Source organism: Sorex araneus, chromosome 2, assembly GCF_027595985.1.
Source record: "Sorex araneus isolate mSorAra2 chromosome 2, mSorAra2.pri, whole genome shotgun sequence".
NCBI classification, from domain to species: Eukaryota; Metazoa; Chordata; class Mammalia; order Eulipotyphla; family Soricidae; genus Sorex; species Sorex araneus.
In genome coordinates this window covers 52598664-52613913 of record NC_073303.1, presented here as the reverse complement: position 1 = coordinate 52613913, position 15250 = coordinate 52598664, and the positions used below count along the sequence as shown (strand labels likewise).

The 15250-nt window shown below is 41.9% G+C and overlaps 1 protein-coding gene across 1 annotated transcript in view; it reads right to left on the bottom strand.

Annotated features, from left to right (window-relative positions):
* SNTG1 (syntrophin gamma 1) overlaps positions 1–15250 on the bottom strand; it is a 407706-nt gene that overhangs the window by 150100 nt on the left and 242356 nt on the right. The window contains exon 9 of the mRNA XM_055126797.1: positions 946–1048. Coding sequence (XP_054982772.1) covers positions 946–1048 — 103 coding nt within the window. The remainder of the gene's footprint in view (positions 1–945; positions 1049–15250) is intronic.

Sequence of the window (15250 nt, the reverse complement as noted above, 5' to 3'; positions counted from 1 at the left end):
ACTTATAATTGCAAACGATCAGCTATATCTGTTGTTAATCAAGAGGAGTATCATTAACAACAACCTTTAAGACAACCTTTATATCATTATATGGGGAGAGATGATCTATCAATATCAATGAACATTTTCTAACATATGTGATGTTTTTTGTAGGTAAGAAAGCAGATATGAAAGTAAGGCAGCACTTTTGTCTTAAAAATTCCAGAAGAAGCAAAAACAATATACGATTATGAGAAAATTAATCAAGTGCAATTTCTGGGGGAAACATTCCACTAGAAATTGGCAATGCAAATTGTCCCATGATTTACGCGTGTGCATGGGGAGCCAAGTGGGTGCATTTCTCAAATGTGATTCATCTGTGCATTTCATTTTTCTGCATACAAGTGGCGCAACAATTAAAGTGTTTTATTTGGGTTTTAGCAAACTTTCTTAATAATATGCATTTAATCTTAAAATATAAAATGGCACAGAATTTTTTTGAGCAGGTTTTATAAATGTACATTTTGAGCAGCTATATTTCTTTATAAATAAGTGCTATTAAAATATTTCTATTTTTACCAGGTCGACTTAAATACTTGTTTTTCATATTGCTGCGGTCAAGTATTATCAGGCATACTTGGAGAAAATGTGTTCATTCAGTGAATGAAATTTAAAGAAAATAAAATGTCACAGTAGATATAATCATTTAAAAAATACCCTTTGCTCCAATTGTGTAGGCTGGAATATAACTGAAAATATACTTTTCACAGAAAAAAATAACTCTGGTGAATATATTCTAAAATAAAAATAACAGATTTCCCTTTTCATAGAGTTGACATACATGCTCTATGAATCCAGGCAGAAATGTCAACCTCAGGAATTAATTAACAACTAATGCCAAGAAATGATAATTTATTAACGAATATGATGCTGTGAGCATTTTCCCTGCTCTTCACAAGTGCTTACATGCGCAGTCTTCGTTCAGCGGCAGCTTGAGGAAGGCAGGGGCTCTTTTTAAAAACGACACCGTGAGAGTCACTTCTTCCCCAGCATTCCGAAGAACCTGAACCTAACAAAAAATTTGAAAAGAAAAAAATTCCATTATTACTATTTAAAAAAAGTTATATGCAATTTTCCTTTTTTTTTTCTTTTAAAAAAATGACTTTCTTTTCCATGTCAGCTCTCCCTGTGATGAGAAACGCTGAAGGGAGGATGACAGGACTAGCCTTCCTGGGTTCTCTCTTCCTACCACGGCTCGTGCCTCTGTCGGCTCTGATCCATCACGCGTCATCATACTCATTGGTGTTCACTTGGACTAAATGGCATCTGTGAGATGGCATCCTGAAGTCACAGAAAGTTGCAGTGCTCAAAGGACTATATTCATTGAGCATTTGTTATGTACCACTTGGAGATAGGCAAAAACAACCCCTCAGGTGTTGACTGCAGTGTTAAACCAAATTAAATAAAATTGCTTAAATTTTCTCAAACTCTATGAAAGACATAGACAGTTATTATTTTCATATTTTGTTATCATTCATTTTATTTTCCTTTCCCTGGAAATTCATAGTTTTGAACTAATTTCAAATTATAGAATTATCAATTCTAGTTATGCCAGTTAAAATAGTATGAATTTTTCTAAGAATTTTGTCAAGACAAATCTAAAAATATTGATAAAAATACAAAAAATGAAGTTAACTATAGTAAGTGTACTTGGATATATATTTGCAATTAGAGTGGCACAGAAATTCCATTTCTTGGCACCTACCCCAAGATTCCCGCAGATTATATTTTGAGAAAACATTTGCATTTCTATGTTCTTCAAAGTGGGTAGGACTTGGCCACCCACAAGTCCAAGGACAGAGGAGTGGATGAAGCTGTGGTATAGAAAGTCAACTGGAAGATGACAGAAAATTGTAGAAATATCTTGCTCACATGTAGAATAGAAATAAATAGTAAGAGAACAACAAGTGGTCAATACTCTCAGGGTCCCAGACTCTGTCTCTATAGCTGAGCTTGCCAAGGGCTCAGGGGGGCAGGCGGGAGGAGGCCTTGAGACCTGGTGGGCATAAAACTGGAGAATTACCTGCCCGAAGCTGTTAGTAACAGAATTACAAATTATGAATTATGGTGCCTAAATAAAAATAGACAAAAAACAAGTATACAAAAACCATTTAGCATGGTTTAGTATTAATAAATAGTTTAATAAAAGCAAAACCAAAATATTTTCTTTAAATGGAAAGTATCAGGGTGGATAAAGATATAATACTGTATTGATGCAATTTATACATACTCCGCCTCTGCTGCAGGTTTAAAGTGAGGCCACTGATGGGGCTGAGGAAGAGTACAGCAGGGAGAGCACTTGCCATAATCATAACTGATCCAGGTCCGATCCCTGGTGTTCCATATGGTATCCGGAGCACCACCAGGAGTAATTCCTGAGTGCACAGGCGGGTGTTAGCTCTAAGAAATGCCAGGCGTGACCCCGAGATCAACATAAAATAAAATGAACTCTTGGAGATTGCATCCACATTTCGGCCTGAGAATGTGAACTTGCGGATTTCCTCCTGAAGAGAAATCAATTGAACACATAGCAGGGCTGCAGAGATCATACCGTGGGGACGGCACTTTCCTTGCACACAGCCAATCCGGGTTCAATCCCGGGACTCCAAACGCAGAGCCAGGAATAACCCCTGAGCATCACTGGGTGTGACCCCAAAACAAAACGACAACAAAACCAAAGCAACGTCAGCCTTTATTTCCCTGTTCTTATTTCTACAAGTCAACTGGTGTAAATAAAACTATTTTTCATCACTATTTCATCTCCTCCTGAAATTCTTTTCTGCAGGAAAAGTGATTCCAGGTTGGGGCTCACTTGCCTTTTCCTACCTAGAGCAGTTCCTCACTCAGCCTGACTCCGCTGCCTGAGAACTCGGGTGGCGGGACCAGTTCCCGCACCATGGAACCAGCTGGGTCTCAGAAGCTGGATCAGCCGTCCGGTGACTTTGGGGGTGCTGGTGTTCTGCGGGGCTGGCAGCAGGCCTGGCCAGGGCTACCCACACCAGGGATTCCCCCAAGGAGGGCTGAGCAGACATAGAAACACTTCCTGGGGACACTTACCAACTCCAATCAAGCCACTTCAATCAAGCCCTCCATGGTGAAGCGAGGAGGCTAGACAGCAGGCCACCTGCAGCAGAATTGGGGGGCCACGGGGGAAATCCACTTCTTTGGGGTGAATCACTAATCCCTGCTACACAATCGCCCAATCACTCAGGAGAACAGTGAAGACACGGAAGGATAAAACTCTCCAGAAGAAAAACAAGCCCATGGAAATCTACCCTGCGAGCGAGGTCCCGGGGGAACCTCTCCTGCAGTTGGGACGGGATGCAAGCTCACTTAAAGGAAATTCCACCCCCACATCAGTGCCGGGAAGAACTCTGCCTCCTACTCTCATGTTCTTCCCTTCATCCTGCCCCTGGGCTCAGAGGAGATTTTGGATCTCTGGGTAGAAATTGGAGTGTTAATAAGAAACAAAGCTCTAGGCAAAATAAACGCGGCAGCAGCAGGAGGTGGAGAGAGAGGGCAGCAAAGCAGGGAGTTTCCATGGAGAAGCCTGCGGAATCTCCCCACACGCCAGGTCACCCAGGCCCTGTGGACACCAGAGTGCAGAAGCAAGGGAGCATTGGCGGCCCCTTTACAGCCCTGAGGGCTTACGGCACCGTCCACAGGGTGTTTTCCTTTGGCAACACTCCAGGGTTCCCCACCAGGGCCCGGGGTGGCACCCTGGGAAGTTGAGGGATCCTTGTTCCCTTACAGCAGCTGTTACAACAGGAACTAGCAACTCCGGTCAAGATCAGGAGTGCTACAAGTCTGCTCTGGTGCAGAAATTGAAGTCAACCTGGCCAGGGAAACATGAGCAAAACCTGATTTTGTTTTTCTCTTATGTCACTGCTCCTGGGAAATGCACAAAAGCAAGAGACATGTCGCTCCAATTCCCAAATACTCCTCTTTCACGTGCTGGTGTCACCAACACGCTGACACCAGCACGTGAAAGTAGCAGCTCACGTGTTGATGTCACAAAGTGCCAAATATGAGAAATAGTTCATTAAGTCAGCTTGGCAAATAGACAGCTGCCAGGGAGTTGAAGGTGAACTTACAGGTAATTTAGCATTTTGTTGTATATTTATAGAAAGAAAGTAGGATTGACCCAAGAAAGCCACCAGATGCCAAGAAACACACCCAGCACTGCCAGGGAGCCCTAATGCCTCAGAGGCTCTGGTTGAAACTGAAGAGTCACTTCTTAAAACATTTTTAATTGTTTTTTTTATTTGTTTATTTATTATTGAATCACAATTAGCTATAGTTACAAAGCTTTCATGTTTGAGTTCCAGTCATACAGTGATGGAATATCCATCCTTCCACCAGTGCACATTTTCCATCACCAATGTTCCCAGTATCCCTCCCATCCCACCCTCCCCTGCCTCCATGGCAGACAGTTTCCCCTATACTCTCTCTACTTTGGGGCATTATGGTTTGCAATGTGGATAATGAGAGGCCATCATGTTTGGTCCTGTATCTACTTCCAGCACACATCTCCCATCCCGAGCATCCCTCCAACCATCAATGACTCAGTGATCCCTTCTCTATCCCAGCTGCCTTCTCCCCCAGCTCATGAGGCAGGCTTCCAACCATGGATATCATAATATATGATACTAACACCCAAGGACAGTACGGACAAGGGCCAGGGACAGTTACTTTTTAGCTCCGGAAGACACCAGCCTGCAAGAAGGGACTTCAGTATTTACCTGTAAATATTCTGTCCCTGATATATAGACCAGAGAACAAAAATAAGAAAAAGGACAGCATTGTTTGAAAAACAAGTGCTTGTCTTATAGCTTTCCTTGGGAATGGAATATTGGTGAGAATTGATGTAAAATAACTACGATTGTTTTTATTTTCCCAAACTAATTCTTTTTTAGTTTGTCTAGCACATGAATGTATTCCTGTGAAAATACTTTACTTCATGTCAGTCTCATCACTATGTCCCTGAATAACCTTACGTTGGTTTCAAGAGAATTAAGCCTTATTCATTTTTGTTGTTTTATTTGGTTTTGGGCATAAAGCTGGTGGTGTTTGGGTTTACTCCTGGCTCTGTGCTCGGGGATAACTTCTGCCAGGTTCTGGGAACCAGATGTGATGCCAGAATGGAAATGAAGCAAACTGTGCGCAAGCCAAACCCCTTATCCTTTGTACTATCGCTCCAAACCCCTTAATTTACACCTTTTCAATTCTTCCTCTTTTCATAGTGATCTATGTGAGTGCTCTCCTTAAAATCAATTTGTTCAGGCTAATTCACAGCTTGCAGAGGTTTGGGGTTGTTTACTGTATGACCAGAGGCCAGGAGCCACCCCCGCCTCACAGCACTAACTTGATCTTCATATTTCTGTATTGGCAAGGCCTCATAACGCTGATTTGCAAGTAGAAATATAATTTCTTAAATTTGAGTTAAGATGAGATTCTCTGCTCAGTCCTTTGCCAATCCCCAGGACTTCCTAGCAAATAACAGCACATCCCAAAAAGAATATTCCCTGGTCTTAGAGTGTCTGTGAAAAATAATTAGCTGAGATAATTAAGAGAAAATCGTTTGTGAATGAAAAGTAAATGTAGACTGAACTCTGTGCTTCAGTAACATGTGTATCTCTCTAGAGATCCAGTTCTACTTCTGCAGAAGTCATCAGACAACTGTTTTCTAGTAAATCTGATTTCAAAGATACCATTCCTCGATTATCCAAATGAAGTTTGGTTTCTGGTTGATGAAAGCTAAAAATGTTTTCCTGTGTATTTAAAATTATAAATCAATGTTTTGTGACTTGTAAATTTTTAAAGTACAGATAGTTATTTGTCTTTGTATCAAGTGATGTAATTTAACATTATCAGAAATTATTCCACATGGCAGAGCCTGGCAAGCTACCCGTGGTGTATTCAATATGCCAAAAACAGTAACAAGTCTCACAATGGAGACGTTACTGGTGTCCGCTCAAACAAATTGATGAGCAATGGGATGACAGTAATACAGTGATTGTTAGTATGATGAGGCAAATCAAACCTAGAGCTGCATCACAGGAATCTCAGCTCTAAAAGCAAAATTAATTGCTCTTACCCCAAATTTTAAATTGGTTGCGTGGCTTAGTGTAATAATGTAAACATTTTCTCATTTCTATATGCCCACGCAGATATTTGGAGAGAAAGGGTTATTATTTTTCCCCAGTTAAAAGTTGCCCAGTAAGTCCTGGGGTACAGTGTAGGGCTGCGCGGACCGGGGAAGCCGTGTGGCAAGGACCAATCCGAGGGGGTGTTGAGACGCTGAGGGGAACAGTCACGCGCGCTGCATGTGAGAACGGGTCCCGTGCGTCTGACTACCCCGCAGGACGCAGCCCCAGCCCGAGTGTATCTCTGGTGGGCTTCTCGGCAGGAGAGGAACCACGGGGACTTTCAGACAGGGGCCTGCTTGCTCCCGATCCAGTTGGTGGGACCCTACTGAAGACTCACGGGGGCTTCCTGCGTACAGAGATGCTCTGGCATCACAGGAACTCCCCCAGGCACGGCGGAACAGGACGGCAGGACGGCAGGGGCTGGCCGGAGCTGGTCTGGGTGTTTGCCTGGCCTCCTCTCCTGGAGGAACCTGCCCAGCGCCGGGGAGTTCAGCCGGGAGCAGGGCTGGCAGCGTGCCGACAGAAGGCCCCAAACGCTGCTTCCCTAAGCACGCTGTGAATCAGAACAGGGGGAGGCCAGTTCACAGATATGCAGACGCTGTGTGGCCGTCCGAGATGGAGAACTGCCTCCGACCAAAATTCAGTCTGGTTGGCCGGGTCCTAACACAAATCATTGGCCACAATGAACAAGACGTCGCTGGGAAACGAAGGGAAACCTGCCCAAGAGGGAGTGCACAGAAACCCAGCTTTGCTGTGAACCAGGAAACTAACAGAATTCTCTTTAAATGAAATACTCCCCAAACGGAGGGACGTTACCAAGATATCCTGTGCCCTCTCAGTGCTGCAAAATCTAATACAGTTTCTAATGAGCTCCCATTTCCAGGACAAAGTAACTTTTATTTACTATCTGAGCAGACTCTGAGAGGAGTGAGATGACCCATTCCTGCGAGCCTATCAAGAAATTCATTTTCAAGAAACAAACTAGATCTTACCATTTTCCTTTGAATATTAAGTAATATGCCACTAAAAGGGTTTTTATAAACATTTTTCATTGAGTTAGTTTGATCTGCAATACTGTTGATGTTGTGTTGTTCCAACATTTTCTGCAACATACTCACCTCAGGGCACCTGCATCCTCCACCAGTCTCAGTGACATTTCTCCCTACACACACACACACACACACACACACGCATGCACGCACACACATACACACACGTGTGTGTGCATGTGCTCTCTTCTGTAGACAAACACTCCAGTTCTGTTCTGTTGTCCTTGATCATTTGTTTCTTCCTTACTGACTGTCACTGTCACTGTCATCCTGTTGCCCATCAATTTGCTCGAGCGGGCACCAGTAACATCTCCATTGTGACACTCATTGTTACTGTTTTTGGCATATTGAATACGCCACGGGTAGCTTGCCAGGCTCTGCTGTGAGGGCGGTATACTCTTGGGAGCTTGCCAGGCTCTCCAAGAGGGGTGGAGGAATCGAACCTGGGTCGGCCACGTGCAAGGCAAACACCCTGCCCGCTGTGCTATTGCTCCAGCCCTCTTCCTGTGTTTCTTTATAGCACGCTAATCATTCTGTGTCTGTCCCTCTCCTACTGCATTACGCCTTCTACATGAGACCGTTGCACCACCTTCATGAAACTATGTATTTGCTGCAGTGCGGGTGGAATGACAGACACTTCGAACAGGTCTTTTAAAAGAACGGGCCCTCCCAGGGGTGCTGCCAAAGGAAACCAGTTTCCCCTTACAGCTCCTGCCACAGCTTCTCTTCAGCTGCCCCTCTCTTACACTTGAAGCATTTCTGCAACGTCCTGGGCTCCTTCTGAGTTGGGGGAAGTTTACAGTATCCCCGGATCATAAAAACTGGTCCAGACCATGGGCTCTCGGGAGACCAGGATCCAAGCCAGAGACTCCGGCAGTGCTTGGGCATGTGGTGGGATATATAATCTAATTGTCTGAACCAACACAGTCCCACCAGCCCAATAGGAACGAGAGATGCGATCTTAACAACACACAATGCACACAAGTTAACAAGGCATCTGTGGGAAACAAAGGGAAATCCTCTCAAGAGACAGGCGGCACAAACCCAGCTTTCCTATAAAATAGGAAACAACACAATCCCCCAGAAATGGGCCATATCTGACTTAGTCCTGTAAGAAGCCCTCCCCTGCTGGGGAATTTCTGTCTCCTCTACTTTCCAATAACCTGTTCTACTTCCGGGGTCTGATCATCTTCATTACTCAATATTTTCATTTTTAATATATTGAAGAACCTGGGAACTTTGGCTACAGTGGAGACCCTTCAGCACTGCTCCTGCCTCGGTGCTGGTTCTGCATTCCTGGCCCAAGGAGGGAAGAGCAGGTGTTTACGAAACCACCGACTTGGGGCTGGAGCGATCGCACAGCTGGGAGGGTGTCTGCCTTGCACATGGCTGATCCAGGTTCAATCCCCAGCATCCCATATGGTCCCCTGAGCACCGCCAGGAGTAATTCCTAAGTGCATGAGCTACAAGTAACCCCTGAGCATCGCCAGGTGCGACCCAAAAAGAAAAAAAAAAAGAAAGAAACCACTGACCAGAGATTGAACTCAACACAGGGAGTAGAAGTGCCCGACCTCGTATACTGGACTTCTCAACACAACTAACAGCAAACTCATCATCATTATTGTACAAGGCAGTGAACCAAAGCTCAGGGCATGGCCAGCGGTTTCTTACACACCCTGCCCGGGAAAGCCTTCCCTGTGCCTCCATGGGAAATCACTATATTACATAATTGTCTCATCCATCTTAGTTTCTTTCAGATCTTTAAAGTTTGAAAGCTAGACGTTGGTTTAAACCCTTAATACTAAGATACTCCATGATCCTGCTCCCTTTCACAGGGGAGTCTACAGCTTTCACCGCAGAGATTAGCTCTGGAAGATGGACCCTAGCACCACGCAGAGATCTCCTAGGGGAACCTTGCAGGCACAGCGTGGAGGGCCCTAGGTAAGGAGCTTGACTGGAGCTACCTCCACCAGCCAAGGAACAGCCCAGAGGGGTGAAGAACAAGTCCCTTTGAGACGCAAACCTTGAGCTCTTCGCAGGCACCATGCACAGGCCCTGCAGACACAGCAGAAAAGGAAAATCTTCAAGAGGATTCAAGAAGTGACGAGAATGAGAAAAAGACCATCAGCAAACCAGGCTCTTCTTAAAGCCCTGGCAGCAGACTCGGCTGGGAGCTGCTTGGGGAGGAGCCCCCCTCAAGCCTGGCGTAAAGGCAGACAGGAGGGACGCCCCACCTTGGCGACCCTTCAACCCGTTCGTATTTGAACCGAGACGAGCATCCTCGACTCCCCCACGTGCAGGGGCTTTCTCACCACACTTACCTAGACAATGTTATGTGAGTCAGACATTTCCATGAAGCTAGACATATTTCTTAATTGCCCCTCCACCTTTTTAGGGTGAGTTTTTGGTTCAGTTTGTTTCCCTCGACACGCCACACTGACACTACTATCCCGTGGCTATTCAGAGTGTGTGGGCTGGGAAAATAATGGGAAAGTGTAGCAACTATGAGAATATGTATGACACTAAATAAAGTTAAATTAAATATGGTTGTACTAAAAATAGGGACACTTTTTCAAAACACCTTTTTGTCAGAAAACTGACTTTTTTAAGGATCGCAAAAACTAAAGAACCAATATTTTCAAGTTGATTAAGTGGTTGCAAGCAGGCTTTGCTCCAGCGTTATGTATCAGAAGATACGACGATATTAGCAGGGACGGAACTTTGCCATAAATCTCGTATTTGGCAATTAAAACATATTTATAAACGTATTATTTTAGTTAACTAAAATTATTTAAGGATGACACTAAAATCTAAATGTCAAGTCAAGATACGTAATAGCATCAGACACTCACTCTAGTAATCTCAAAGGTTTGAATTTTAGTGCCAAGATCCTGTGTGGTGAGATCATAATTGAATGACAGAAAAAGTTTTTTTTTTTACAGAGGACTATGCAAACGTTCTATAAAGATATCCAAATTATATAAAATACTCACAAAGCAACAACAACAAATCTGCCTTATAACAGATGAATTGAAATTTTTTGAGAAAAGCAAACAGATGGACATAGGCACTTGAAAATACTCACTGTGACTTATCAGGGAGATGGAAATCAAAATGACAAGTGAGAATAGTTTATGTCAAAAAGATTGAAACAATAGAATTGGCAGGAACATGCTGGAAAGGGATTTTCCTACAGTATTGGAGGGGATGTAATCTAGTGCAGTCTCTATGGAAAATGGCACAGGGACTTCTCAAACAACAACAACAACAACAACAACAACAACAAATACCCATTGATTCCACTCCTAGAATGGGTCCCAAGAACAAGGTTACTGGGGAAAGCACACTCGACATTCATTGCAGTGCCAATTACAGGCGTTGGGATCTGAAAGCAGTAGGAATAGTGAATGAGAGAAAAGTGAATTAAGAAAAGAAGATGAAGTCTTGCTCTTTGCTGAAATGTAGATGGGGACGGGAGGATTATGTTCAGCAGAAAGAATCACAGGGAGATAATACAAGTATCTCTTTAATTTTCCATACAGAAATGAAATAACAAAGGTCCACGGAGGACAGAAAGCTCACAAGCCCTTGGAGCTGGGCAGTAGATGTGAGGTTGCTCAGTGTTGGGGAAGGAGAATGGGAGGTGAGGAATATGAAGCTGGTGGTACTCAGGCGGGGCTGAGAGTTTTTTCAGTAACTCTTCCATAACTATTGCAATCATGTTACCTCTAATAACATAACAATAAGAGCAACTGTACCCCCTCTGACACCTTCTCCCTTTTCCCACCCCTTCAGGAGAGACCCCTGAGCACAGAGTCAGGAGTAAGTCCCGCACATTTCTGGGTATCACTATATCACTGTCATCCCGTTGTGCATCAATTTGCATCAATTTGTTACTGAATGGAAACCAGTAACGTCTCCATTCATCCCTATAGAGTGCTAGTGTGGTGGATGGCATATTGGGGCTCTTTCAGGATCAGGGGAAGAGGACCATCGTTGTTACTGTTTTTGGCATATCAAGTATGCCATGGGTAGCTTGCCAGGTTCTGCCGTGTGGGTGGGTTGGGTTGTGGAGGTTAGCTGCTGGGGCTGGGTCCCTCGGGGCGGGAGGGGCTCTCACCTGCTCCCCTCTGGGGCGACCCCAGTGAAAACAGCCTGGCCATGGAGTCCAGTGGAATGGTTACGAGGGCCTCATTTTATGCTCCTTTCCGGGAGAAGCAGCTGTGAGTTCTGGACATTTCTGGGTATGATCCCAAAATTAAAAAAAAATCAAAACAAAAACAAACTATAAAAATAGCCTTAGAGGGATTGTTTTTTCAAATAAATGTTCAAGTTGTTGTGATTAATATATAAATATATATATATCATTTGATTAATATACATGTTATTTTATTTTATTATTATTTATTTATTTATTGCTTTTTGGGTCACACCTGGCGATGCACAGGGGTTACTCCTGGCTCTTCACTCAGGAATTACTACTGGCGGTGCTCAGGGGACCATATGGGATGCTGGGATTCGAACCCGGGTCAGCCACGTGCAAGGCCCTACCCGCTGTGCTATCGCTCCAGCCCCTAAATGTTATCATTTTAGTGAGAGATTGAGATCTTGTGTTTCTAAAGTTTTCAAGGTTCATACTCCGCTTTGAATATGTATTTCAGTAGTGTCAGCTTGTAAAATACTGTCTCTCAGTTATGAATAGTGGCGAATGTAATCTTTCTGCAAAGTCAGAAATTGCATAAATGAACCCATGGTATTTTACACTTTCATTCACACTTTGTGATGCGAATTAAGTGTGCATATTAATCAGATAGTGTTTTAGCACCTATCTCCTCCTATTGTTTTATAAGAGTAAGTGAATGAAAAGACAAAAGTTGGCAAATGATAACAATAATTAATAGTGAATAAGGACAAGGGATTCATAGACATCAACAGGTTCCTTCCATATTAAACTGTGACGTTTATAACAAATTGATCTCTATATTGAATGTTTTAAGTTCTAATCTATTGTTAGAAGTGAAACATCCTAAAATAATCATTATTTTCTTTTAAGTGTTTTTTTTAATGTTTTATTTTTGGGAATTCTAAAAAAAGATTAAGCTATTTGTTACTGTAATGAACTCTGAAATGTTCCTAATGGGGATTTTTCATGTTTTTGCTTTTCAAGACTATTTGCAGAGCAATTTCAGGTTCAGGAAAAAGTTCAGGTGAAACTACAAAGATTCCAGTAGCTTCCCTGCTCACACACAGGACCTCCCCTCCCCAGTTTCCACATTCCCAAACACAGCCATTTCCCCTAACTCACCTACCTCCAAGATTGCTGATATTCCTCCTGTGGACTTGGACAAATGTGTGATTACACTAAAATATGTGCTGTTGTTTTAGCATACAGATTGTTTTAATTCCCTTAAAAATTCTGTGTTCTGGGGCTGGAGAGATAGCACAGTGGGCAGGGCGTTTGCCTTGCACGCGGCCGACCCAGGTTCGATTCCCAGCATCCCAGATGATCCCCTGAGCAGCGCCAGGGGTAATTCCTGAGTGCAGAGCCAGGAGTGACCCCTGTGCATTGCCGGGTGTGACACAAAAAGCAAAAAAATTATCTGTGTTCTGTGCATCATTCTTTTCTCCCACCCTGAAAACTGAAGGGCATTTTGGACAAAAGAGGGACCTCTTCTTTCCTGCACTTTATATCCCAAGAAAACTGCATGCACATCCCTACATCTGTAGAGACAACTAGAGCAGACAGCTCCTAAGGATCTCAGTTCCCAGCCTAACAACGTATTATTTGTTGTTCTAACCCATTAGAATATTTTTATATATCAAAAGAGGAAGGTAAGTACCAATATTCAGGGATGACCAATGATGACAATATGTAAAATGATATTACAACACTTCATATAAATATTAGACCCATCATTTAATATCTTATTAAGTGCAGTGAGCTATTTCTTTTAATGATGGTTCCTGAATCCAGAAAAGCACTTTGTTAGCTAGTTCACATGGCTATAGAAGTACTTTATTATGTTCACCTGTGCTATAAATATTAGTTTTTTGACAACTATGGGTTGACATTGCTCTATGTATTTTGTATAGCATCACACTCTTCAAACACTGTTCACCAAGGACAACACCAAAGAATCCTTAATGACTCAAGCAATTTTTTGCATTCTTTATTGCTATGTAAGCAATTAACTAGTTTAAGTTTATTAGTCTTGTTAATTTAAATTCAAAGAGTAATAAAGGCATATGAAATGTGTTGGGTATAAAATTAAATCTTATAAAATTGTTCAAAAAAGAAACAATCTCAACATAAAATTATTGCAGTTGTCTTATCCATGATATTAAATAAAATAAAAATTAATCATTTAGTCTGACAAATAGCATGCAATAATTATGATTATATTATTATTATATAGAATTCAATGTGTGACAAATAAAACATTAATTAGAAATTATGTCAAACTTTAATCAAAATTGCTATGCTGTTAGCAATATATTTAAATTTGTCAGTGATTTAACCTTATATAAACTTTTTTTCTTAAGTAAAGATAGGAGCTAGATAAATTTGAGAGCTCTTTGCCGTTAAATTGATAGACTGAAAACAGGGGCTGGAAGAGCAGCACAGTGGGGAAGGTACTTGACTGGCCCGTGACTGACCCAGTTTTGATTTCCAGAACTTCATATGGTCTCTGAGCCCTGCCCAGAGCATCCCCCGAGAGTCAGGAGTAAGGCCTTAGCACTGCGAGGAATAGCCCAAAACTGTAGCACTATAGCACTGTTGTCCCATTGCTCATCGATTTTCTCGAACGGGCACCAGTAACGTCTCCATTGTGAGACTTGTTGTTACTGTTGTTGGCATATTGAATACACCTCGGTAGCTTGCCAGGCTCTGCCATGTGGGTGGGATACTCTTGGTAGCTTGCCAGGCTCTGCCATGCGGGCGGGATACTCTCAGTAGCTTTCTGAGCTAAAATACTGAAATCAATTTTGTGAAATTGAGCCACAATTGCTAACTGACTTTGTTAACAACTAATAAAAACTTTAAGGAAGAAGTAGAACAGAAAAAAAAAAACCTTCCGTGATGCTCTTTAAATATGCCAGGTTGTACTCAGAACCTAACACAGCCTTTTTCTAAATAGTTTCATGATTAGCACTGCTCATTCCTCTAACTCTTCAAACAAATTATTGCAGTTAGGCCTAGTTCCGCCAGTCTACGTCAAAATGTAATCCTCCCCATACCTCCATATTTGATTTCCTTTCCCATATATCTTCCCTGACTCTTAGTACCTTCTATCATAACCAAAGGGTGTTGACATATCATATCTAATACGCTGTTTTCTGCTTCTCCAACCTGAAAATATGTGCTACATAAAACAAGCCAGATCCCAGCTGACAGATCCTAGCATGAAACTCGCCAACTTTATTAGATACTTCATCATCATCATGTCAATTAATATCAGATACTAGATAAAGGCCTGCACAAATTACATTAATCTTCAAAAATAACGTGTTCTAGCAAATACATGAAAATAGTATAATTAAGAAATATTGAGAGTATTAAATGTAATCAAATATTGTGAACTACTTTTTAAAAATAAAAGTAAATAAAAAAAGAAATATTGAGACTATAAAGTGGCCTCTTCTTGATACGAATGTATGATTTAAAAATAGTATGCTGTTATATTAATTGGAAAATAAAAGGTAATTTATTAAGGTAAATTTTTATAGAATTAGTGAAGATAAATTATCCTTGTGTGGTAACAATAAACAACAAAGCTATTGGAAAATATTGATTTAAAAGGCTGTTCAATCCATAGAGGTTTCACAAGTAGAAACAGATTGCCCAACTATTAATTATGAAAGATATCCAAGAAATACTTGAAAAATAGCATTAGTGGAGATAAGGATTGGTAGTTAGTCACAAAATCAAACCAATACATTACATAGAAACAGAAAAAAATGTGGAAATAGAAGTTCCGCTTGAATCCATTTATAAATGTGTGCACATGCGTT